Source organism: Phocoena phocoena, chromosome 11 (assembly GCF_963924675.1).
Source record: "Phocoena phocoena chromosome 11, mPhoPho1.1, whole genome shotgun sequence".
NCBI lineage: Eukaryota > Metazoa > Chordata > Mammalia > Artiodactyla > Phocoenidae > Phocoena > Phocoena phocoena.
The window spans coordinates 66,333,349-66,357,950 of NC_089229.1; the positions used below are offsets into that span (position 1 = coordinate 66,333,349).

Sequence of the window (24,602 nt, forward strand, 5' to 3'; positions counted from 1 at the left end):
CGAACAGAAAAAGTAAATTTGAGTATATTCATACGACAGAATTTTATACTGCTATATACACACAGTACTACTTCATGCAACGTGAATGAATTTCACAAACAATGTTGAGAAAAAAAAGCTAGCACAAGAAAAAATATACTATACGGTTTTACTTATATAAAGTTCAAAATCAAGTGAAGTTAATCTATGGTGTTATAGATCAGGACAGCAGTCCCACAGACAAGGACGGGGTAAAGACTGGGGTCACTCAGAGGGACTCCGTGGAACTGGTGTTGATCAATCTCCTAACTTGGATGGCTGGCTATGCGGTGGTTCACTTTGTGACAGTTCATTGAGCTTCACACTTCTGTTGTTCTTTACTTTTCTTTAGGCATGATTTACTTCAAAAGTTTATTTAACAAATTTTTAAATGAACTATAAAATGCCTACAATTTTTTTTCTGGAAAAGAAAAAATAGCCATAAAAAACTCGATTTAAAAATAACCTACTAAGTGGAATCAAATTATTTCCCCTCTATAATCAATGAACATTTTGACAAAGCAAAAAGCCTTTACTTTCAAAAGCTTAACAAATAAAATCATACTTTCCAAACTGATGAACAGTCACATGTTAAAAAGTATTCTTTCTTTTATTTTTATGTCACATGGATAAAACTAGAAAGACTACATTTCAATCACTAGGATGATTTTAAAGTAACCATTTCATTTTTGATATAAATTAATATCTTTTATATTGGGAGGTTTTAAAGAATTAAATAAGCACTCACTAGATAAAAAATGAAATATGCCTTTTTTGTTGTATAAAATGATATTCTTTCAATTTCAAATTTCAAAAGTTCCTTTATCTTTTTGAAATGTTTAACAAAGGATAAACATTGTGTCACTTTAATGCACTTAATAGATAAGAAATAATTTGTAAGTAGCATTAGTGAAAACAATTTAAGACACAAATCAGCTTTTAGGAAAATAGCACAGTTTGATGCAAGTTTATCTCCTTTCCCTCCCAAAATGAATAAAAGAAATTTATTTTCTGGAGGAACTAAACCAGAAAGGGTTAGGACTTACAGAGACATAGACGACGTGAAGGAAAGTGAACGTACTCGACCCCAGTGAGTTGCTCCTACCCACCCCACCCCCAATTCTGTTTCCACAGTGCATGCCCTCACGGACTCTTCTTCAAGTCGCCCACTTCTAAAGGCAAGGAAATCAAAGATTCTTCCCTGGAGAAACAATCTCTACGAAGACTGACGTTTCAGGGGCTTCTAGGAAACAAACTGGTTCATCGGGGGTCACCCTAAAATGGCAATCACTAGTGACACGTGGGGGTCATGCATCCAGAGCTTCCAACTAGCTAGCAGGTATTTCATTCTTAAAATATAACACAAAGCCCCAAATCCTCTATGAATAGGATGTTATAAAAATAGCAACAACTGACAACTTAAAAAGAGGTCTTAGAATTTAAAGCATGGCAGATGAAGTAAAAATGCAGTAGATTTGATGATAAAGTCAAGGAAGTTTCTAGAAAACAGATTAAACAGACAAAAATTAAAGCTAAGAAAGAAAAGAAAGTTAGAGGATCGCTCTACAAGGGTCTAGCATCCAAAAAAACCCAGAAGTTCTAGAAATGGGAACAGACAATGGATAGCAGGGAATTATAAAAAGAAACATTTGAGAAAGTTTCCCATTACTTAAGGACATGAATCTCTTGATTGAAAGGATCCACTGAAATGAAATGCCCACTTCAATGATAGCAACAACAAAAAACACCCACAACAAGACACAGCATTCATGAAATTTCAGAATAACAGAAATTGGAAAAAAAAAAAAAAGACCCTAACAACTTGTGGAGGGTGGGGGTGGGGGGGAATAGATATACAAAGGAATGGGAATCAGAATGTCACTGGACTTGTCAACAGCAAAGCTGCATGCTAGAAGACATTAGAGCAATGTCCTCAGATTTTTAAAGGAAAGTGATTTTTCAATCTAGAATTCTATATCTAACCAAACTATCAAGACTAAGGGCAGACTAAAAACATTTTCAGACAGGTAGGGCCTTGAAATTATTGGAGGACATACCTTACTACAATGAGGGAGGAACTCAAGTAAAAAGAAGTAAGTAGGATTCAAGAAAAAGGTTTCAACATAGAAGGAATTCCCAGGGACAGCTGTGTACCAGGCCTACAAAGTAAGCTGTCTAAACTACCAAGGCCAGTTTCCAAGGGGAAAAAAATGTAGAACTGACAGAGGTTTAACAACTGTGTTTTTTAGATAGCTTATACATAGGCTTGAAAGATACTGATTGAAATATATGGGAAGATCAGCATTAGGCCCATTAAAAGCTAATGAAGAAGCAAGACAATCATTAACCCCGCAAAAACAAAGAGAGAAAAAGAAATGTAAAACAGTAGCACGTGGCTCAGCGTCAAACAATACAACAACATCTGATTAAGATGTAACAATATTATGAGGAAATGAAAAGCGTAAGGAAGAGAGGTTTTAACAGTGTTCAATAGAAAGAGAGTCAACAGGTAAAGTGTAAAATAGGTAAATTAAGAAATAGTAACATAAACATGTTATTTAGAAACATGGAGGCAAATACCAGAAAAATTAGCTCAGCTTGTTGAAAGCTCTTCCTTGGATGTGGGTAGGAAGGGTGAAGTAGGGGACTATATAGTTTGTTATAAGCTTTACCATTTAATTAAAAAAAATTTTATAACAGCTTTATTGAGACATAATTCATATACCACACAATTCACCTGTTTAAAGTGTATAATTCAGTGGTATTTAGTATATTAACAGAATTGTGCAACCATCACGACAATCAATTTTAGAACATTTTCATCATCCCCCAAAAGAAACCAAATACTCATTAGTAGCCACTCTGCATTTTCCCCAAATCCCTCCTTTGTTCTTGTTTTTAGTTTTAAATTGTGGTAAAATATACATAATACAAAATTTACTACTTTAACCATCTTTAAGTGTGCGGTTCAGGGGCATGAAGTACACTGACGCTGTTGTGCAACCATCACCACCATCCATCGCCAGCACTTTTTCATCTTCCCACAACCAACAAGAACCCCCCACTGCCTCACTCCCCCAACCCCCTGCTGGGGGCTGGTACACTGTTCTACTTTCTAGGTACCTCATTTAAGTGGAATCATACAATATTTGTCATTTTGTGCCTGGCTTATTTCACTTAACACAATGTCTTCAAGGTTTATCCATGTTGTAGAATGTATGAGAATTTCATTCTTTTTTTAAGGCTGAGTAATATTCCGTTGCATATACACACACATTTTAGTTATCCATTCCTCTGTTGATGGACCGGTGGGATGCTTCTACCTTTTGGCTACTGTGAATAACGCTGCCATGAAAATGGTACATAAACATCTGTTCAACTCCCTGCTTTAAACTCCTTTGTGTATATACCCAAAAGGTAGAATGAAATGTTTAATTTTTGACGAATGGCCACACTCTTTTCCACGGTGGCTGTGCCATTTTATATTTCCATCAGCAACACACAAGGGTTCCAATTTTTCCACATTCTTGCCAACACTTAATTGTTTTCGATTTTTTGTTTGTTTGTTTTTAATAATAGCCATTCTAATGGGTTTGAAGTAGTACCTCATTGTGGTTTTGACTTGCATTTTCCTCATGATTAGTAATGTTGAACATCTTTTCATATGCTTATTGGCCATTTATTTATCTTCTTTGGAGATATTTCTATTCAAGTCTTCTGCCCATTTTTGATTTGGTTTGTTTTCTTTTTGTTGTTGAGTTTTAGGAGTTTTTTACATAGTCTGAATATTAACCCCTTTATCAGATACTTGATTTGTAATTCTTTTCTCCCTTTCTGTTGAATGTCTTTTTATTCTATTGATAGTGTCCTCTGATGCACAAGTTTCTAATTTTGATGAAATTCAATTTATGTTTTCTTTTGTTGCCTGTGCCATTGGTGTCATATCCAAGAAACCACTGTCAAATCCAATGTCATGAAGCTTTTTCTAAGAGTTTTATAGTTTTAGCTCTTACTTTTAGGTCTTTGATGCATTTTGGGTTAATTTTTGCATATGGTGTTAGGTAAGGGTTCAACTTCATTCTTTTGCATGTGAATTTCCAGTTTTCCCAACTCCATTTGTTGAAAAGACTATCTTTTCCTCATTGAATAGAGAATTGTCATCCTTACTGAAAATCATTTGACCACATATGCAAGGACCACATATGTCTGGACTCTCCAATCTGTTTCCTTGGTTAATATGTCTGTCTTTATGTCACTAAAGACAGTACACTGTTTTGATTATACACTGCTTTGCAGTGAAATTTTAAATCAGAAAGTATGAGTCCTCTAACTTTGTTCTCCCTTTTCCAGACAGTTTTGCTATTCAAGGTTCCTTGAGATTCCATATGAATTTTAGAACAAATATTTCTATTTCTGCAAAAATGTCACTGAAATTTTGATAGGGGTTGCATTGAATCTGTAGATTGCTTTGGGTAGTATTGAAATCTAAACTATATTAAGTCTTCCAATCCATGAACAAAGGATGTCTTTCCATTTATTTACATCTTCTTTAATTTCTTTCAGCAATGTTTTATAGTTCTCAATGTTCAAATCTTCCACCTCCTTGGTTAATGTGATTATTTTATTCTTTTGATTTATTGTAAATAGAACTGTTCGTTTCTTTTTCAGATTGTTCATTATGAGTGAAAGCATCATTTGATTTTTAAATAAGACCCATGTGTTACACTGACAAAAGGTATACATCAAAAACAGGAGAAACATATTGCAATTCTCCAAAGCTCAAGTTTAGTCATAAAAGAGATAAATTGCATTTTAAAAGTTTACATTATTTTTATTTATTTATTTATTTTTTGCGGTACGCAGGCCTCTCACTGTTGCGGCCCCTCCCGTTGCAGAGCACAGGCTCCAGACGCGCAGGCTCAGCGGCCATGGCTCACGGACCCAGCCGCTCCGCAGCACGTGGGATCTTCCCGGAGAGGGGCACGAACCCGTGTCCCCTGCATCGGCAGGCGGACTCTCAATCACTGCGCCACCAGGGAAGCCCAAAAGTTTACATTATTCAATCAGATTCTGAACTTAAAATTTTAAAAAATGCTGACATTTCATACTCTTCAGTATACTGTACTGTAAGAATGAAAGTAAATTTCCATATATCTTCCTGTTGACCTGTAATTTTCTTATTGCAAATAGAATTTGCTTTAGTTAAAAAAAAAAAAATCACACCTGTTAACTCACTCCACCAGAGACGAGGAAATATATCAACAAAGAATTATCTTTTTCAATACCTGATTTCCTATACTTTTTTCTTCACATATGTTTTGCCAGATTCTGTCAGTACTCCTGCTCTAGCAAAACTCCTCATTACTGGAGATATTCGATAGAGGTTCTACATGGGGATTTCAACCCAGACTGGAAGGGCGAATGGGAAGAATTTAATGGATTGTTTTAATTCTTCTGCTTCTGCTTTTCTAAGATCATAGCACCTGAAGATGCCAAAAGACATCTAGAAGGTTTAGAGTTAAATAAAATAACAAAATCAAAAACAAAACACAAACTGTAAGATGAAAACTTTGGTTCAATAATTATATTAGATGTAGCCAAAGCGGCTTTGCTGTAAGCCTAAGAATGTACAATTTGAATGTGAGGGAAAAGTTATAAAATTACTTTGAGAATTCCAACTGTCTACACAAATTCCAGATCAGAACTCTAGGAAAAAATGAAATTTTGAGACCTTCTTCCCTTCCATCTGTCTATCAATCAAATATTTATTGAATCACTGTTATATTCCCAACACTATGCTAGGCACTGAGGACACAAAAACAAAAATAAATATTCAACCCCTGCTTTCACAGATCTCATCATGTAAGGTGGTAACAAAGCAATGTGTGGGGGGCACCTTAGGTCAAGGGTAGGTAGTGAGGGAGATGTCAGGAAAGGAAGAGGTGACCTGGGTTGAGTCTTGAAGGATGAATAGGAAGTAGGGATTATCTCTGATGTACTGGGCAATTGGGCTACAAAGATTAATCAGAGAAAATCTGTAGTTAGGTCAGTAGTGGAAAAATGCCACATAAATAACTACTTACAAAACAGTAAGATGAAATGTTATAAGACAGACATGTTACAAAAATAGAGAAGAACAAACTCAGTGAGGAAGGGGAACACAGCATAGGAAAAGCAGCGCACAGAAGCCACCGTCTGAGCTGAATCATGGGGGCTTGCAGATACTAAATGGGCAACACAGGGAGGACAGTCTAGCACTGGAACAGTGTACAAAAGTGAGACACGAAAGACGTCTTGCATGTGCTTTAGTTTGGCTAAAACTGAAATGTAGCAAAAGGAGGGGTGGGGAGGGGAATACAGTGAGAAAGGAAGGAAGAACTCATGAATGAAGCTGGGAGATGCTAGTGACAAAACCTTCATATTTCTTTTTTTTTTCCCTGAAAAACTATGCTTATTTTTCATTTGAGTATTAAGAATTTTTCTTATTCCTCTGTGGGAATACTTGATACACTAAATATAGTAACTTTTGTCATTAAAAATACTTTTTAAAAACTTTAGTTTTATTCATCATTAATTTGCAGAAGCTTTTAAGTTTGATATAGTTAAATTAATTGCTTTTTTTTTTTTGTAATCGATGGCACTGTTTTTATGTTTGGAAAGTCCAGTTGGAAGGTTACTGCAAGAAATATCATTAAAGACCTAACACAAGGTAAAATGGGGGGAGGAGAACCAAGGTAGATTCGATTAATAGTATGTGAGAGGAGAGAGACTAGGAGAGAAAATCGCTATCTGGAAGGCAAGATGCATCAGAGTACACCTTCCCAATGAAGGAGCCTGAGTTGGGTCAGCTGAAGATGGAGGACGAATAATACTAGAATATTAGCTTCAAGCTTCAAGGGAGACAAGGGAGGCAAATCCACCATTTGCTCTCTCTAGGGTTAGAGTTATTGTTTCCAGTTGCTATAGATCTACAAAACCCTAAGTTTTCTCTTAAGTTCACTAAAATGTAACTTTTAAAACTTCAGAGTATTATAGTGAATCTCAGCACACGTATGGCTTTGATGGTTTCATTAAAACGGTAATTATCAAACTGAATTCCATTCTAATTCCACATGATTCAAGTGAGCAATTCATTTTTCCTCCCAGTAAACTCCTAAGTTTTCTCTTGTAGATCTACTTTTTGCTCTAAATTCTATGACCAGGGCTTCCCTGGTGGCGCAGTGGTTAAGAATCTGCCTGCCAATGCAGGGGACACGGGTTCGAGTCCTGGTCCAGGAAGATCCCACATGCCGCGGAGCAACTAAGCCTGTGCTCCACAGATACTGAGCCTACGCTCTAGAGCCCGCGAGCCACAACTACTGAGCCTGTGTGTCACAACTACTGAAGCCCGTGTGCCTAGAGCCTGTGTAACGCAACAAAGAATAGCCCCTACTCGCCGCAACTAGAGAATGCCCACACGCAGCAATGAAGAACCAATGCAGCCAAAATAAATGAATATAAATAAATAAAATAAACTTAAATTCTATGACCAGCAAGAAATTTAACCTAACGAAACAAGTTAAAAGAAAACCTTTTGGTTGTTTCAACTTCTATTTTTTTGCCTTTTAAGAATCCATGATGGCCTGAGCTTGACATAAGCTTTTGGATATATCCAAAAATTGATGCGAAAAGCAGTGAATAAAATGCAGGCATCTAACCTTATTAACTTATGGGTAAAAGTAAAATAATCTAGATTCACTCTGGCTGCAGTAAACAGATTACTCACCTGCGACCACATTCTGAATATTTACCAATATTTTTTAATATTAAGGCAGCTGTTAGTCGGATGTGTTTAGTTATTGGTCCCTCTTTTTCATCCTTAAAAAGGAAAAGAAAAGAAAAAGAATAAAGATCTAAATCACACAGCGTGCACACACTTACAGATAAGGCTTTCAAGGCTTACTCACTGTAAAATCTCGAAAGACAAGGTTTCTTGATCCTCTCCTAAGAGCCATAAGGGCAGCACTGGGATGATTCACAATGGCCTTTTGTGCTCTAGGAGTTGAGCTTGTGCCCCCTACAGCTGGCTGCCTAAATTGACCAGAGAGAGAAAGAGATTGTTAACATGATGCAGCAGACAGACTGATAACGAATGACCAACCTGCCAACCCCTAAGGTGGTTACTCTGAAACTCTGGATACAGGGTGAGTAAAAGCTCCCGTGGCCCAGCAGTAATATTTACTCTTGTGTCAGCCTAGGCATAAGGGCTCTCGGTATCAAGGAGAAGTTTCAAGTCTTTTATTTTCCGATCTATCAACTTTAAAGCAAACAACAGATGTTCTGGTACAGCCCATATATAAATACAACATAGTATTCAAAGTTGTGAAGTTCACATCTTTGAATGCAATGTAAAGATGTTAACAAAGACTAGTCTACAATTTGAGCTGCAAATTATTTTTGCTAAACTGTACCTAGGAGTAAAATAATATTACCTGAGAATGTACTGGTATATGTATAGGTCACCCAGGAAAAGATAACCTAATATGATAATAATACAAAATTATGCCAACTATTACACTTCAAACTATTACTATGTTACATAACTTTTCTTCAGTATTTACTAATTTCAATCAATTCTTTCAGTATAGCTCTACTGTCCTTTAGGAAAGATACAGAATGGAGGGACTGCAGAGGTAGATTTTATATAAAATCAGATTTCAAACTACTCTAGGTTTCCTTCGCCAAGCAGAAAAATTGTATCAGTATCTGCTGTATTCTGGTGGGGCAGGAGTGGCGAGAGCACTGGCTCACAGTGAGGAAATCCTATTTCTGACACTGTAACCAGCTGCACGACTTTCAAGTTCAGTTTGCCCCTTTGTGCTTCAGGTTTTGCATCTGTAAAGTGGGGATATTTCTGGCACCTTTTTACATAAGTAAAGTAATTCTGAATATTAAGTTAACATAAAAGCAATCTTTAAATTGTAAACCACTTTTTATCTGTATCTACTTATAGATGTCTACAAGTAAGGATATCTGTATATGGACACAGATGAAAATTATTATTAGATTATATGTATAAGTGACAAAGATTTTTGATTGATTGTAACTGATATACCAAATATAAGTTCCTCCAAATTTGAGCAAAATCAAACATACTGCAACATACGCTTATAGGCTACATAATACATAGAAATTAAATACAGTTCACCCTTGAACAACATGGGAGTTAGGGGTACCCACTCTCTCTGCAGTGAAAAATCCGCATATAACTTTACAGTTGGCCCTCCATATCCGCAGTTCTACATCTGTGGGCTCAACCAACCACAGATGGTGCAGCATGTAGTATTTACCGCGACAAAAATCCGCATATAAGTAGATCCTCCCAGTTCATATCTGTGTTGTTCGAGGGTCAACCGTACAGTGAAATTTACAGAAAAAGATACTTGGCAGAAAAATGGCTTTCTACTGCCTTTAAGGTAAAATCCAAACTCATGATTATGGCTTATGAAACCCTCAGCTATTTACTCCTCATTCTTTGGGTCTCAGTTTGGATGTGCTTTCTACCAGAAAGCCTTCCCTGGTCTCCTAGGTTGGTTTAGGTGGGCTCTCACAGTGTCTTGTGCATATCTTCATTTTAGGACTTATTACACCATATAATAAGAATTACCTATACCTCTCATTGCATCTCCAGACTTGAAAACAGCAAAACATCTTGGTCACGTATACCTCGTGCTATACCTTAGTGCCTAGCACGTGGAATAAATAGTAATGGAGAGAATAAAGTAAACAGTAATGGAATGAATAAAGTATGTGAGCAGCTTCTGTGTTCCTATACTTCTGGTTCTCTGTCTAAAATTTCAACTCTGTGAAGTTACGCTATATCTTGTTCTTAGAATTCCCTATGTCTGGCATAATGCCCAGTACACAGCAGTATCTCAATAAATGGTGACAAATTAATTTATTTTCACATTATGAGAATTTAATATACAGTTGTCCCTTGGTGTCCACGGGGGATTGGGTCCAGGACCCTCTGTGGATACCAAAATCCTGGGACCAATCCCAGGCAGATACCGAGCGATGACTGCATTTGCATATAACATACACACATCTTCCTGTGTGTTTTGAATCATCTCTAGATTACTTATATACCCAATACAATGTAAATGCTATGCAAATAGTTGCCAGTGCATGGCAAATTCAAGTTTTGCTTTTTGGAGCTTCTTGAAATTTTTTTTTTTCCAAGTATTTTTGATCCCTGGTTGGTTGAATCCTCAGATGCCGAACCTGAGGATATGGAGGGCTGACTGTATTTTTCAGGTTACAGAGTTTACAACTAAAGGCCTCAGAAACAGAACAGGAAATACTATGTAAATCTAATAAGGACCTTACAGGAATCTACAGCTAACTCAGAACCTGACTACAAGTATGTGTTCATGAAATAATAGGTAAATGAATAACCATATAGTAAATGTGACATATACAACTTTATATTGGACCCTCACATGCCACCTTGGCCTCTCCTCAGGAGTAGCTGTAAGAATAAATCTCTTTGCCATTATCAAGTACATGTTCAACTACTCTCTCAAAGGACAAAGAACCATGTATTTATTTCCAGTTTACAAAGCATTTCTCATATATCATCTGTCATTACTTCCAATGATTTGTCTACAAAGTGGAATCAAAATATTAGAGCTACAAGGTACTTACAGACCATGTGGTCCAGCCAAAATGAGAAGTGATTCCTAGGGCATTTACACAATTTGAACAGGGTCACATACATAGCTGGTTAATGGTAGAGCTGGACTACAACCCAGGTTTCCTGTCTCCCGATATACTAAATTGCCTTTTATTACTAAGTTTTGCCTGGTTTCCTGATTTGTCTTTTTTAATGTGCAACAGGAAGTGAACTCAGATTCCTTACTTGATAGAAGATTTCTGACTTCCTGCTTGTCCTGGTTCATCTTGTTTTAATCCTGCAAGCAGGGCATCCTTTGAACAGTGTTTGTCCTTTTTGAGAAAGAGGAAGTAAAAAACATATGCATCAAGATCTTTAACACAACCAAATGAGTTACAAACCAAATAGTATTAAGAAAGTGTACCTGTAAGTGGGTAATGAAAGAAAACCTCTGTCGCTGAAAAGGCTCACAACCTTCCCAAAGACACTGCCCTGGATATACGTCCTTCCCTCCATGTTCAGTTGCTGCATGGTAGAAAACCTGTGAGGGGGTCTGAAACCATCTACAAAAAATAAAAGCAGTAGAAGTTTTCTAACACTTAGATATGTTCTTTAAAACAGAAAACCTGCTCTCTTAATATAAAAGCTCCAGATCAATGTATAGAAATATTAAGCAAAACAGTGCAAACAAATTTCAAGTTCATTTCATTTCAAAGAATATTTTTAAAATTTCTGCTTATATTTAAAGTCAAATACTCAATTGTTCTGAACACTTCTGGTAATTTGTTTTAAGCTTAGTGTTTCATTCTTAATTCCCTACCTTCAATGAAGGTCAGTTAAGAATCTCTTGAAAGTAAATAAAATTTCCTTTTAAAACACAACAGAACATTATCTTATAAACAAATACCATACTCTTGTACTTTTAGGAGCTGCTCAAGCATTTATCAGATTTCATATTACATATAATAAACTCTAGCATATTCAATCTAAAAATCTAAAGGCTACACATTTTGGTGACTCTGACTTTTTAGTTGAATTCACATTTTGTATGTCCATCTATGTTTAAGAAGTCATGTCTCTCGTTTCTCCAACATCACACCCTATTCACTCACAGACCCTGAGGCTTAATATTAATAATACAAAGGCCTGAGGGTATCCGGCCAAGGACAGAAACCTGAAGAAAATCAGATACTATACTCCCTTGTTAATTAGAATACATGGTAATGAAAGAATACTGGAATCCAGACAGCAAAGAATACGTTAAAAGACTTCAATTACTAATTAGTAACTCAAATATTTATACAGTCAATAGCTTTGAAGTTTATGGCAGCTCTCTCAGGATCTAATTTTTTATGGATGTCAGATAAACGTGTCTATATTTGAGCCAATTTTTGATGTGGAGCACATAGATAATATTTCAAATTAATATTCCTTCAGGAAATGATAGGCATTTTAAAATAAATTTTAATCAAAATAATTAAATACTGAATTATAAAAGACAAGGTCAAAAATCATTGTAACTGACATATTTCATACCATTTATATTCATCTATATAAATACTTACCAAAAGTTTATTGTAAAACTATCATGGCTTCAAAGAATTAATATTAGTGTAGTGTGTTAAAGTGTCCACACTACCCAAAGCAATCTACAGAGTCAATGCAATCCCTATCAGAATTCCAATGGCATTTTTCATAGAAATAGAACAAGCAAGCCTAAAATTTGTATGAAACCACAAAAGACCCCAAAAAGCCAAAGCAATCTTGAGAAACATGAAAAGCTGGAGGCATCATGTGCCGTGATCTCAAACTATATTACAAAGCTATAGTAATCAAAACAGTATGGTATTGACATAAAAACAGACACATAGATCAATGAAACAGAACAGAGAGCCCAGAAATAAACCCATATATAGTCAATTAATTTGTGATAAATATATAATAGAAAAAAGACATTGTCTTCAATAAGCAGTACTGGTAACACTGGATAGCCACATGCAAAAGAATGAAACTGGACTGCTCTCTTATACCATACAAAAAAATTCACTCAGAATGGATTAAAGACTGGAATGTAAGGCCTGAAATCATAGAACGCCTAGAAGAAAACATAGGTGGTAAGCTCCCTGACATAGGCTTCAGCAATGATTTTGTAGATTTGACACCAAAAACAAAGCCGATGATAAGCAAAAATAAATAAGCAAAAATAAACAAGTGGGACCACATCAAACTAAAAAGCTTCTGCAAAGCAAAGGAAACAATCTACAAAATGAAAAGACAATGTACTGAATGGGAGAAAGTATTTACAAATCATATATCTGATACGGTATTAATATCCAAAATATATAAAGAACTCATACAACTCAGCAGCAAAAACTAAAAAACGGGTCAAGGTTCTAAATAGACATTTTTCCAAAGAAGACATACAGGTACATGAAAAAATGCTCAACATCACTAATCAAAACCACAAAGAGATATCACCTCACATCTGTGCAGATGACTACTATCAAAAACACAAGAAATAAGAAGTGTTTGTGAGGATATGGAGAAAACAAAACCCCTGCCCCTGTGCACTCTTGGTGAGAATGTAAATTGGTGTGGCCACTGTGGAAAACAATATAGAGGTTTCTCAAAATATTAAAAATAGAACTACCATATGACCCAGCAATTCCTGTTCTGGATATTTATCCAAATAAATGAAGACACTAACTTGAAAAGATATGTGCATCCCCATGTTCACTGCAGCATTATTTATAACAGCCAAGATACAGAAACAACCTAAGTGTCCATCGACAGATGAATGGAAAGAAAATGTGGTACACACACACACACACACACACACACACACACACACAGAAATATTAGCCATAAAAAAAGAACAAAATCTTGCCATCTGAGACTACTTGGATGGACCTCAAGGGAATCATGCTAAGTGAAATTTGTCAGACAGAGAAAGACAAATACCCTATGACCTCACTTAATATGTGGAAGCTGAAAAAAAGAAAAACAAAACAAAACAAAACAAGACAAACCCTCCTACTAAGCTCATCGGTAAAGAGAAGAGACTGGTGGTTGTCAGGGGCAGGAGATGGGAGGGCGGAATGTGAAATAGGTGAAGGAAGTCAAAAGGTACAAAATCCTAGTTATAAAATAAATAACTCATGGGGATGTAATTTTTTAAAAAGTTTACTGTGTAACTAAAATCAGTAAGTACATTTTTAGTTTTGGAATTTCTTTTATTTTTCAGTACTCATAATGCGATTTCATTAATATGAAATATATGACTGGAGTGCAACTAACTGTCACAAGAAAACAGTTCTTATTGTACTTTTAAGATTTTACCTAAATACTATTAATTTATTAATTGAAAAGTAAAATTGTTTACACACACACAGACACACAAACCAAAATCCAAATATACTACTACTTGTCACTAGTCAAAATGGTATCTATTTTTAAACTATTTTGCAATACATTACATGAATCTAGTTTATTTACAATACACAAAATTGATGAATTCACCAGTCACAAGAAAAAAGGACGAAGTTAGTATTTCTTTAGATCAATTTAAATTACTCAATAGACAAAACTCTGTGTGTGTGTGTGGTTTTAAGACAAGAATTTTTAAGTGCTCACTTTACCTGGCCAAGACAGAATCTATTATTTCCCTCTTACCTACTATGTTTCCCTTCATCCTAAGTCTATTTTCTCTTTATTCATCTAACTGTTCAAGTCATACAAACCAGTCTCTGACTGACTATGGTACAAGGTGAAGTTCTAAAATAGTGATGAAGTTGGCTACAGTGATCATATGAGGGTGGAGACAAGTTAGGGATTCCAAATCCCCTAAGTGGAATATCTGGATTTAAAATGCTTAAATGTAATTTCAATGCAAAACAGTGAGTTTTCAGAACACTATGGATTTTTCTGAGATGGAGAAGAATAAGACATGAAGTGGGACGTCACTACTGTTTACAAGTGTGTCTAAACAATCTTCCTACTACCTTTCCATCAACAACCTACCCCAAGTCCCCCAAAACAAACAACATGTTCACTTAAAGAGATCAGAAAAATTCAAAAGAGCAACCAAATGAAAATAAAAATTCTCTGTGATACAATTATCCAGACTGCTAACATTTTGGTATATATGCTTATGTCTTCTCTGTGTATATGTGTTTTTTAAACAAAACTGAGTCTGTTTTGTTTTTTTAATTGAAGTATAATTGATGTACAATGTTGTCTTAGTTTCTGGTATACAGCAAGTGATTCAGTTATACATATATTTATCCTTCCCCCATGCCCTTTCCCCTTTGGTATACCTAAGTTTGTTTTCTATGTCTGTGAGTCTAAGACTGGGTCTGTTACTGATACAATTTTATATACTGCTGCCACAGTATGGTTATATGGTGCCTTTGCACAAATTTAAAGAATACCTTCCTTAGATTCTTTACTGCCATCTGCTGAAAAACTGTTGTAATAAATATATAATTTCTGGCATGTACCATCTGAAGGGTGCCTCCCCTCCTCCCCACACACAACCACAGGCAGAGGAAATGAGCAAATAACATTTCTCTGAAACACATTTTACTTACTGTTAATCTAGCTTCCAGGGTGGCTGGGGGGCTTAAATGTGATGATACGTGTAAAATTATTTGGCAAATAGTATGCCAACAATAAATTATCATCACGATCGCTATTACTAGTAGTAGTCGTTGTAGTGGTGGCACTGGTAACCTCTTTTTTTTTAAAGAGCCCACCAGACTAATCATCTACTCTGAGATCTTTCCCACAACTATTCCCAAACTGTCAAGCTTTGCTCAATAAAATTTAGCCCACCTCCAAGTTAATGGTCCCGATTATCAAGTGACTCGTACTATTACTCACAACTCATTTTATTAATTTCTGCTTCTAAAAACATTCCCCACGAAACTGCTCCAAACTTTCACCTTCTGTTAAACACTGAACCTCAATCTTACTATTTTAGAGCTCATCTTCACCTGTATTAGTGTATAGGGACTTTCATATCTCTGAAAAAAAAAAAAAAAAAAAAAGATTACTGAAGGAACTTAAGTTACTCTGTTAGAGCTTCCTTAACTTCCTTTTTCTATATAATAAATCTTCTGTCATTAATCATCTTTCCTTCCCTTGGATATTACCCAGAAGTAGCCACTGTTTTCAGAGTTAACTCCTTCACTTATACACTGGATTCTATTGTGTTCCTTCATAAACTACCCATTCTTTTGCATCTTCTATCTTTTCCTTTCTACTGAATCTTATACTTAAGTGTAACAATATAAATGCTACTCCAACTAAAAACAATAGAAACAACACTTTTTCTTTGATCCTGTTACTTTCACAAAAGATAGAAACTAGATTTACAATATTTGACAAAGTGATACAAAATTTAATACCTAATACATTTATTATAGTAACTATATCTGATGCTTTTTTTCTCAGTCATTGGCCATCTTTCAAAGATATATATTATTTTCAAGTACATCATCAGTACAATTTATAATGGCTAGTCCCCTGCTCATTACGTAAATAACTGCAGCTAAAGCTCAGGATTAGCTTTTATGCTTTCACTGAAATCCCTTTCAGCCAAATTCCTTTTTTCTTTTATCCTAGTGAAAAGCTGTTTGGTTAAACTAAACAAGTTATTCACATAAGGCTACTAGGAGCAAGTTTCCTGATTCCAACTCCCCTAAGCAAACAATGAAGGTTAAATCACTTTGTACCAAAACTTTTAAAAGCTAAAGACCATTACTTTATTGGTGTAATCTATACTGTGATTATTATTGTCACTTTTCCTACCATCAAACACTACTTTAGGCATCATGAAAACATAAGTGAAGTAAATGAAGCACACTTTTTCTACTACTTTAAGATTTCATTACTTAAAAGCCTGCAATCTATGCAAGGAGGTAATATATTAATAATACATTTTAAATGTTATGATATTTTAATAATTCACCATATGCAAAAGAACAGTTTAAAAGCAAACATCTGTATCCATAAAGCTAAGATTGTTTTCTTTGCCTTTAAAACATAACTAAAAGGGCTGAAAATAGCACTTCAGTTCAGGTAGTTTCATTTACAGTTTTCTTAATTGCTCAAGTTCTTGGCAGGCTATTTTTCTTTAATGACCAAAAAGTATTCCATATCCCTCTTAATAGCCCTCCTGCTGCAAAAAAAATTTTAATTTGACTTAAAACACATGGGATATATATTTTATAAGAAAATTTTAGTTTAAAAGCAAGGTGTGCATTTAAATGTTAATAAATTTAACATTTTTTTTTTAAAAAAAGCTATATTATTAGTTGTAGAACAATTACCTTTTACTTCAACCCTTGACATCTAGTTGTTTTACACAGATAATATTCTATGGCAAAAGAAATGTCAAAGGTACACATTATTTGTATTTAAAGATTTAGTAAAAAGCTGCTAAAACTTGGAGGTGGGGGAAGCCCAAACCAACAACCTTGCTGGGAGACTAAACCCAATTTTATTATATCCAGTTGTTAAAGTTCAAAATATAAAAAAAGACAACTACTGGGAATTCCCTGGCGTTCCAGTGGTTAGGATTCGAAGCTTCCACTGCAGGGTGCACGGACTCGACTCCTGGTCAGGGAACTAAGATCCCACAAGCCATGCAGCACGGCCAAAAAAAAAAGAAAAGACAGCTATTAAAAGAAATTAGTTTATTGCTTTAATATAGGACTAAAAATTACAAATGCAAACTGGACAGCCCAAAATCAGTACTTGTGTTCTTGGAAACTAAATGTTGCTGTTGCTACAGAAATGAATTCTCCACTCTCAGCTCCTTTGCCCCAGTCAGTCCAGATTCAAAGCCACAGATAGGAACGACTGACTGACTGGCTTAGCTACCAGAGGCAATGAGGAAAGAAGCAAGTATCTGGCCTATCGTCCTGCCTCCCAGTAACAATTTCTGGGAAATATCTCAACCGAGGAAGGGGGCTCCCAAAGGAGGACAGCCAAAACCAACTGCCTTTGGCTCTGCCTCCTTTCCTCCTAATAAGTAATAATATCAATAATATTATAATAAAATATTAATAAAAGTAGTAATATTACTAAAAACTAACAGAGGAAAGGATTTCTGTATTTGCTCTTTGATCCTCTAGCACCAACTCCTACTAACCTACTGTTCTGTGATGCAGTCACATATTTCACATAGCAAAACAGACAACATATTCTCAGGGATCTTGTTTAAACATGCTTTTAAAATGTGAACCCTCTTGGGCTTCCCTGGTGGCGCAGTGGTTGAGAGTCCGCCTGCCGATGCAGGGGACACGGATTCGCGCCCCGGTCTGGGAGGATCCCACATACCGTGGAGCGGCTGCGCCTGTAAGCCATGGCCGCTGAGCCTGCGTGTCTGGAGCCTGTGCTCCGCAACGGGAGAGGCCACCACAGTGAGAGGCCCGCATACAGCAAAGAAAAAAAAAAAAGAAAAAAAAAAAGTGAACCCTCCACTAAAATCTGAATATGGGCTAAAATAATAGTTATTTGAAAAGTAGTATGGAAGTATATTTGCACAATTTAGGCATTACAATAATGTTATGCTTAATAAACTAAACATAAGCTTGGAGACAAAACTGAATGGTCATGTGTGTATTCGTGTGTTTTTAATGAGATAAATAAAACACACAAATAAATCTGAGACTTTGGATACTTGCCTGAATTTCTTGAAAGCTATGGCGGTATACTACCTCACACTGTTCTTGACAAAGCTGCACACAGTGTAAAGTACCTGAACTTCTGCTTGCTCAGGGCTTATTATGTATCTGGCATATTCACAAACATCATGTTATTTGAATTCTATGATGGCTCTCTGAAGAGGGCAAAACTATCCCCACTATACTGTTGAGGAAACAAGCTTTCTATAACTTTCTAGAGCCACAGAACTATGTGGCAAGAGCTGGGATTTGAAACCAGATATGTCTAATATTTTTTCTACTATACTAGAATACATAATTGTTTACTTGGATAATATGTATACATTCATTACTTGGTAAAACCTGAGGCACTACACTTTTATACACAGTATCTATTATGCTATAAATTTTTTCTGTTTTTAAAATGTTGGCAAATTCTGAAAGCATACTAGGCTTGAGATTAGCATTGGTACATAATTCTCCTTATTTTGTACGCAGTTTCTCAAGAATAAATAAAGAATCTACAGGCTAGATTCTCACCCCAAGAAATTCTTTTCCCAAATATTTTAAGTAACAATGAAAAGGACTTCAACACAATTTGGCAAATTTGTCTCATGGTATGTAACTTTTTGCTTTCAGGTACCATCTTTAAGTAGTCTTTGGTATTCAGTGTTTGGAAGAAGGAAGCAAGGTAGAAAACAAACAAACAATAAAAAACAAACCAAAAAACAACTCTGTCATCAACTGTGGAGGAAATTGGGACTTTTCCTAATAATACTTTTTTATTTACGGCAGGTCAGTAGTTAAGGAACACAAGGAACACATACTCCTCAAACTTACCAAAAAGACTATTACATGAAATTAATCTTACGTTTATAAAGGCTTATTAGTTGTATTAGCAAAATACCCAGTGATTCTAGAGCTTTTACCTAAAATACAAATGATTTTATAAATATAAAAATAGCACAGTGAACTATTATCTTGATGGTTGAAAAGACACAATGCCAACAAACTAGGTCAGCAAAGAACTGTTGACTACATAATCAATCTAGTTAATCTTCATTCAATTAATGCACTCAACAAATATTAATTAAAAGCCTTTTATGTGCCAGATATTGTACTAATGTGAAAAAACTTCCAGAAGCCAAAGCATCAACCCTCTGAAGACATCTTCTGGTTTTATGACCACAAAATTGTGACAAAAGATGCTATAAAATGAATTTCATTCTCCTATTCCATGTAACCCATCCTGTTGATCAACCTTATTGATTAATTTCAACTTAAACTGGCAACCTAACTAGAAGTAAGCAGTCACTGATGAAGGCACAGTATCATGAATTAGAAATTTCCACTCTGGATATCTTACTTGTCAAATATTTTCAAATAATCAAGATGGCAGTTTCATAAATCACACTCAACGGGTCTTTAGATACTTCTTTACATTAAATAAAATATATAAAAATGCCATCAGTTTTTGTCAAATATTTCAATTTTTTCATTTTACCATTAAAAATGACTACAATATTTTTGAAATTTCAATTACTAGAAGAAATTAAAGATTTACCATAAATTTCGGATGATATTTCTAGACAAAGTAGAAGCACCTTTACTGAGAATACAAATTCTAGTACCTAAAAGTTTTTATTCATTCGTAGCATAGAGTAAGGCTGGTGGTTATTATTATTTTCTATTATTTCCCATGAGACCAACAGTTATTTAAACCTCACCTTGATACAAAAATATTATTCAGGCTTGTATAGTAGGAGTAATAAAACCTATGTTAGAATCTTTAGGAGGAACTACAACTGTATAAGGTTCAGTAGGAACCCAGTAATTTGAACCTCAGCATCACTTGAGTCGATTCCAGGGTGGTCAGGGAATATTGATTTTATTAGTACAAATAATACTCCCTGGTTCCTAGACAGAAGTTTCCCTGTTGGAAATGTTTGTTTAGAATAAATTTGAGATCCTTTACATTTCTTGTTTGACCTTTAATGATGGAATTCTAAATAGAAAAACAACATAGAGTATGCTCCTCCCAAAGGGAGATTAATTTTCACCTTTTCAGTAGCAATTATTAACTAGATATCTATGAGGAAAAGCATATTCTAAAAACGTGGCTTTCAAATATCTTTATAGCAGTAGAACCCATTGTGCAAACAAAATATGACTTAAAACCCCTATACATAAGGCAAAAAGCAGAGATCCTATTGTTGAGGTAAGTTGGAGGGGCTCTCTCAAATTTCTCCTTTATCCCGACACTGCCCATTCAAAGAACACTGTGGCCAAGAAACACAGTACTGAAAACAATGAATGTAAATTCCTGGCTACCCAGAGGTATTGAGTGCTTTCGCCAACTACATAGAATTTAAAAAGCAGTTCATAGGTGTTTTTTATTACAGGGAATTTTGGGGGTATCCTTTCTTTGAAAAAAAAAAAAAAAGACAAAATATAATCATACATTGTTTATATATTTCAATTATAAACTGATGTTAACATCATGCTGACAATATATTAGTAAGAATAAAGATAAGAAAAAGGACCTCTAGTTTCTGCTCATACATATAAAGAGCTTGGAAGTTGTCACTCCCATCCTCAGAACAAGAAAAAAAGCTGAACAAAATGAAAATTAACAACTCTTCTTAAAATATCAGAGAACTGAGGTCACAAGGCAATCTCTTTCCCTGAAAACTAGACAGACAGTTGAATACAGAGAAACACAAAAAACTGCTTAAGTCAGTAACTGGTAGGAATACTGAAGCAGGAATTGATGGAGACCCAGTATTGACTATCTTGAAAGGCAAAAAGTCCTGAAGGGCCAGTCTCTGGGGAAAGCCCACACTTTTGTGAGTTTTATTTCCAGGAACCATAGCAGGTTCTCACGGTGAAGACGAGAACAACTCTCTAGCACTTCCAACAGGGAGAGTGAGAAAGTAACATTTTAAAATATGCCCAGGGTGCTCTTTTCTCCTTAATTAAGGCCTGCTCTCAAGAAAAATTACTTTACCAGAGCCTAATCTGACCAAGGGGAAGAGCAATCAGAAAACTTGAGCCCCTTTAGACTCCCTGTCTCACATAAAGGGAGAAAAATAAAGGCTAAGAAACTCTTCTCAAAGTCATAGCCCCTAGACTCAAATCCACTTAAAAAAAAAAAAAAGGTGAAATTTAATCATGTGATTATAGAATGCTTCCCCTCCCCAATACCTTATCAGCACATCAACAGTGCTCCGGTACAGTGACTGTGGATTACAAGGGAGAGAACTGTAAGTAAGATACAGACTCTACTTTAAAAGGAGAATCTAAGGAAACCCAAACACAAGTGAAAACATTAAACACAGCATAACTCCTTGCTAGATAAACATTAAACTCACACTAAAGGTCAATTTACCTCAGTTCCTATTAACTGATACATGTCCAGCTTTTAACAAAAACTTATAAGGCATGTTAGGTGTTAAAACAAAACAAAACAAAAACCACAGACTTAAGATACAATATAAGCATCAGAGCCAGATTCAGACATGGCAGAGATTTTGGAATTATCATCCTGGGAATTTAAAATGATTATGGTTAATATGCTAAGGCTCTAATGAAAAAAGCTGTAATATGTAAGAAGAGAATGTAAGCAGAGAAATGAAGATACTAAGAATCCAAAGGAAATGCTAGAAATTAAAAAAAAAAACTAACAAATAAAGGATGCCTTTGATAAAATCATCAGTAGACTGCACATGGCAAAAGAGAGAACTGGTGAGCTTGAAGATATGTCAATAGAAACTTCCCAAACTGAAGAATATAGACAAAAAAGAATGAAAAAAAGGGAAACAGAAAATCCAAGAACTGGGAGACAATTACAAGAGATGTAACATATGTGTACTGGGAATGGCAGAAAGAGGAAAGAGAGAAAAAAACAGAAGAAATATTTGAAATAAGAATGGCTGAGAATTTGCCAAAATTAATGACACACCAAACCACAGATCTAGGAAACTCAGAGAACATCAGGTAGGATAAATGTAAAAAACTACACTTAAGCATATCATATTCAAACTGCTGAAAACCAAGGACAAAATATCTTGAAAGAAGACAGAGGGAAAAATAACCACCTTACTGAAAGAAGAACAAGGATAAGATTATACTGGATGTCTCTTGAGAAACCCTGCAAGCAAAAAGAGTAGAGTGAAATATTTATAAAGTATTGAAAGCAAAAGACTCACCAACCTAGAATTTTGTGCCCACAAACTACCTTTCAAAAGTGAAGGAGAAATAAATACTTTCTCAAACAAACAAAAACTGAGTGCATCTGCACAGCAGACCTGCCTACAAGAGATGTTAAAAGAAGTTCTTTAGAGACAAAGAAAGTGGTAGAGGTCAAAAATTCAGCTCTATATAAAGAAAGGAAGGGTGTTAGAGAAGAAACAAATGGAGGTAAAATATTTTATACTTCTTATTCTTAACTGATTATAATAGAGGAATGTTTGTTCAAAATAATAGGAACAGGGCTTCCCTGGTGGCGCAGTGGTTGAGAGTCCGCCTGCCAATGCAGGGGACAGGGGTTCGTGCCCTGGTCCAGAAAGATCCCACATGCTGCGGAGCGGCTAGGCCCGTGAGCCATGGCCGCTGAGCCTGCGCGTCCGGAGCCTGTGCTCCACAACGGGAGAGGCCACAACAGTGAGAGGCCCGTGTACCACACACACACACAAATAATAATAATAATATTGGGAACAATGTATTTGGTGATTATAGCTTTTGGATAAGTAAAATGAATGACAGCAATGGCATAACGGACACGAGGAAAGAAGAATACTCTGTTACAAGGTACCTAACATATCCATGAAGCCATATATTATTGTTTGAAAGTGGACTTAGAGTAGCTGTAAATATATATTTCAAACTCTAGGACAACCATAAAAAATTTCAAAGAAGTATAATTGGTATGGTAAGAGAGAGGAGAAAATGGAACCATATAAAGTACTCAATTAAAACCAAAAAAGCAGAATAACATGGGCAGATGAAAGAAACAAAAGCAAGTGAAATAAATAGAAGACATTTACAAATACACTAGACATTAATACAACTGCATCAATAATCACTTTAAATATGACTGGTCTCAGTACACTAATTAAAAGACAAAGACTGGCAGAGTAAATAAAAAACAATGTGTGGTTAAATAAAAAGACAGAGATAGACTAAAAGTAAAGGGAAGGAAAAATATGTACCATGCTAACACTAATCAAAAGAAAGCTGGATTAATTACATTAATTTCAGAAAAAACAGACTTGAGAACAAGGATATTACGAGGGACATTATTACACACGGTAAGGAGGTCAATTCTTCACAAAGACAATTCTTAAGGTATGTAATCCTAACACAAGGTGCATCAAAACATGAGGCAAAATCTGATAGAACTGCAAGTAGAAACAGACAAATCCATCTTTATACTTGGAGACTTCCACACACCTCTATCAGTAATTGACAGTTCCAGCAGGCAGCAAATCAGTAAGGATGTAGTTGAGTTAAACAGCACCATCAATCAGTTGGATCTAATTGACACTTATATAATACTTCACCCAACAATAGCAGAAAATACATTTTTTTTCATGCTTACATGAACATTCACCAAGATAGACCACATTCTGGGATAGAAAACATACCTGAACAAATTTAAAAGAATAGAAACTGTAAAAAGTATGCTTTAAGATCACAGTGGAATTAAACTAGAAATCTCTAACAAAAAGATAGCTGAAATATCCCCAAATATTTGGAGATCAAACAACAAACTTCTAAAATATTCTAACTAAATGAAAATACAACTTATCAAAGTTTGTGGGATATAGCTAATGCAGTATATAAAGGGAAAGTTATAGCATTAAATGTATGTATTAGAAAAGACTATCTAAAATCAATAATCTAAGCTTCCATCTTAGGAAACTAGAGAAAGAGCAATGTAAACTCATAGCAAGCAAAAGAAAAGAAAGAATAAAAATCAGAGCAGAAATCAATTAAATGAAAACAGGGAATCAAGAGAGAAAATCAAAACCAAAAGCTAGAAGAGATAAACCTCTAGCCAGCTTAAAAAAGAAAAAATGAGAGAAAACACAAATTACTAATACCAGAAATAAGAGGGGAGCTCTAGCTACTGACCCCACAGATACTAAAAGGATAATAAAGGAATATTATAAATAACTTTATGCCACAAATTTGGTAACTTAGATGAAGTGGATCAATAAAAGACACAATCTGCCAAAACTCACACAAGGATTAGTAGA

At 35.3% G+C, this 24,602-nt stretch overlaps 1 protein-coding gene across 1 annotated transcript in view; it reads right to left on the bottom strand.

Moving 5' to 3' along the window:
- The window catches only part of ARID2 (AT-rich interaction domain 2), a 168,911-nt gene that overhangs the window by 2,313 nt on the left and 141,996 nt on the right, over nucleotides 1-24,602 (bottom strand). The window contains exons 17-20 of the mRNA XM_065887190.1: nucleotides 11,097-11,235; nucleotides 10,919-11,004; nucleotides 7,965-8,088; nucleotides 7,784-7,875 (exon numbers count right to left, since the gene is read on the bottom strand). Coding sequence (XP_065743262.1) covers nucleotides 7,784-7,875; nucleotides 7,965-8,088; nucleotides 10,919-11,004; nucleotides 11,097-11,235 — 441 coding nt within the window. The remainder of the gene's footprint in view (nucleotides 1-7,783; nucleotides 7,876-7,964; nucleotides 8,089-10,918; nucleotides 11,005-11,096; nucleotides 11,236-24,602) is intronic.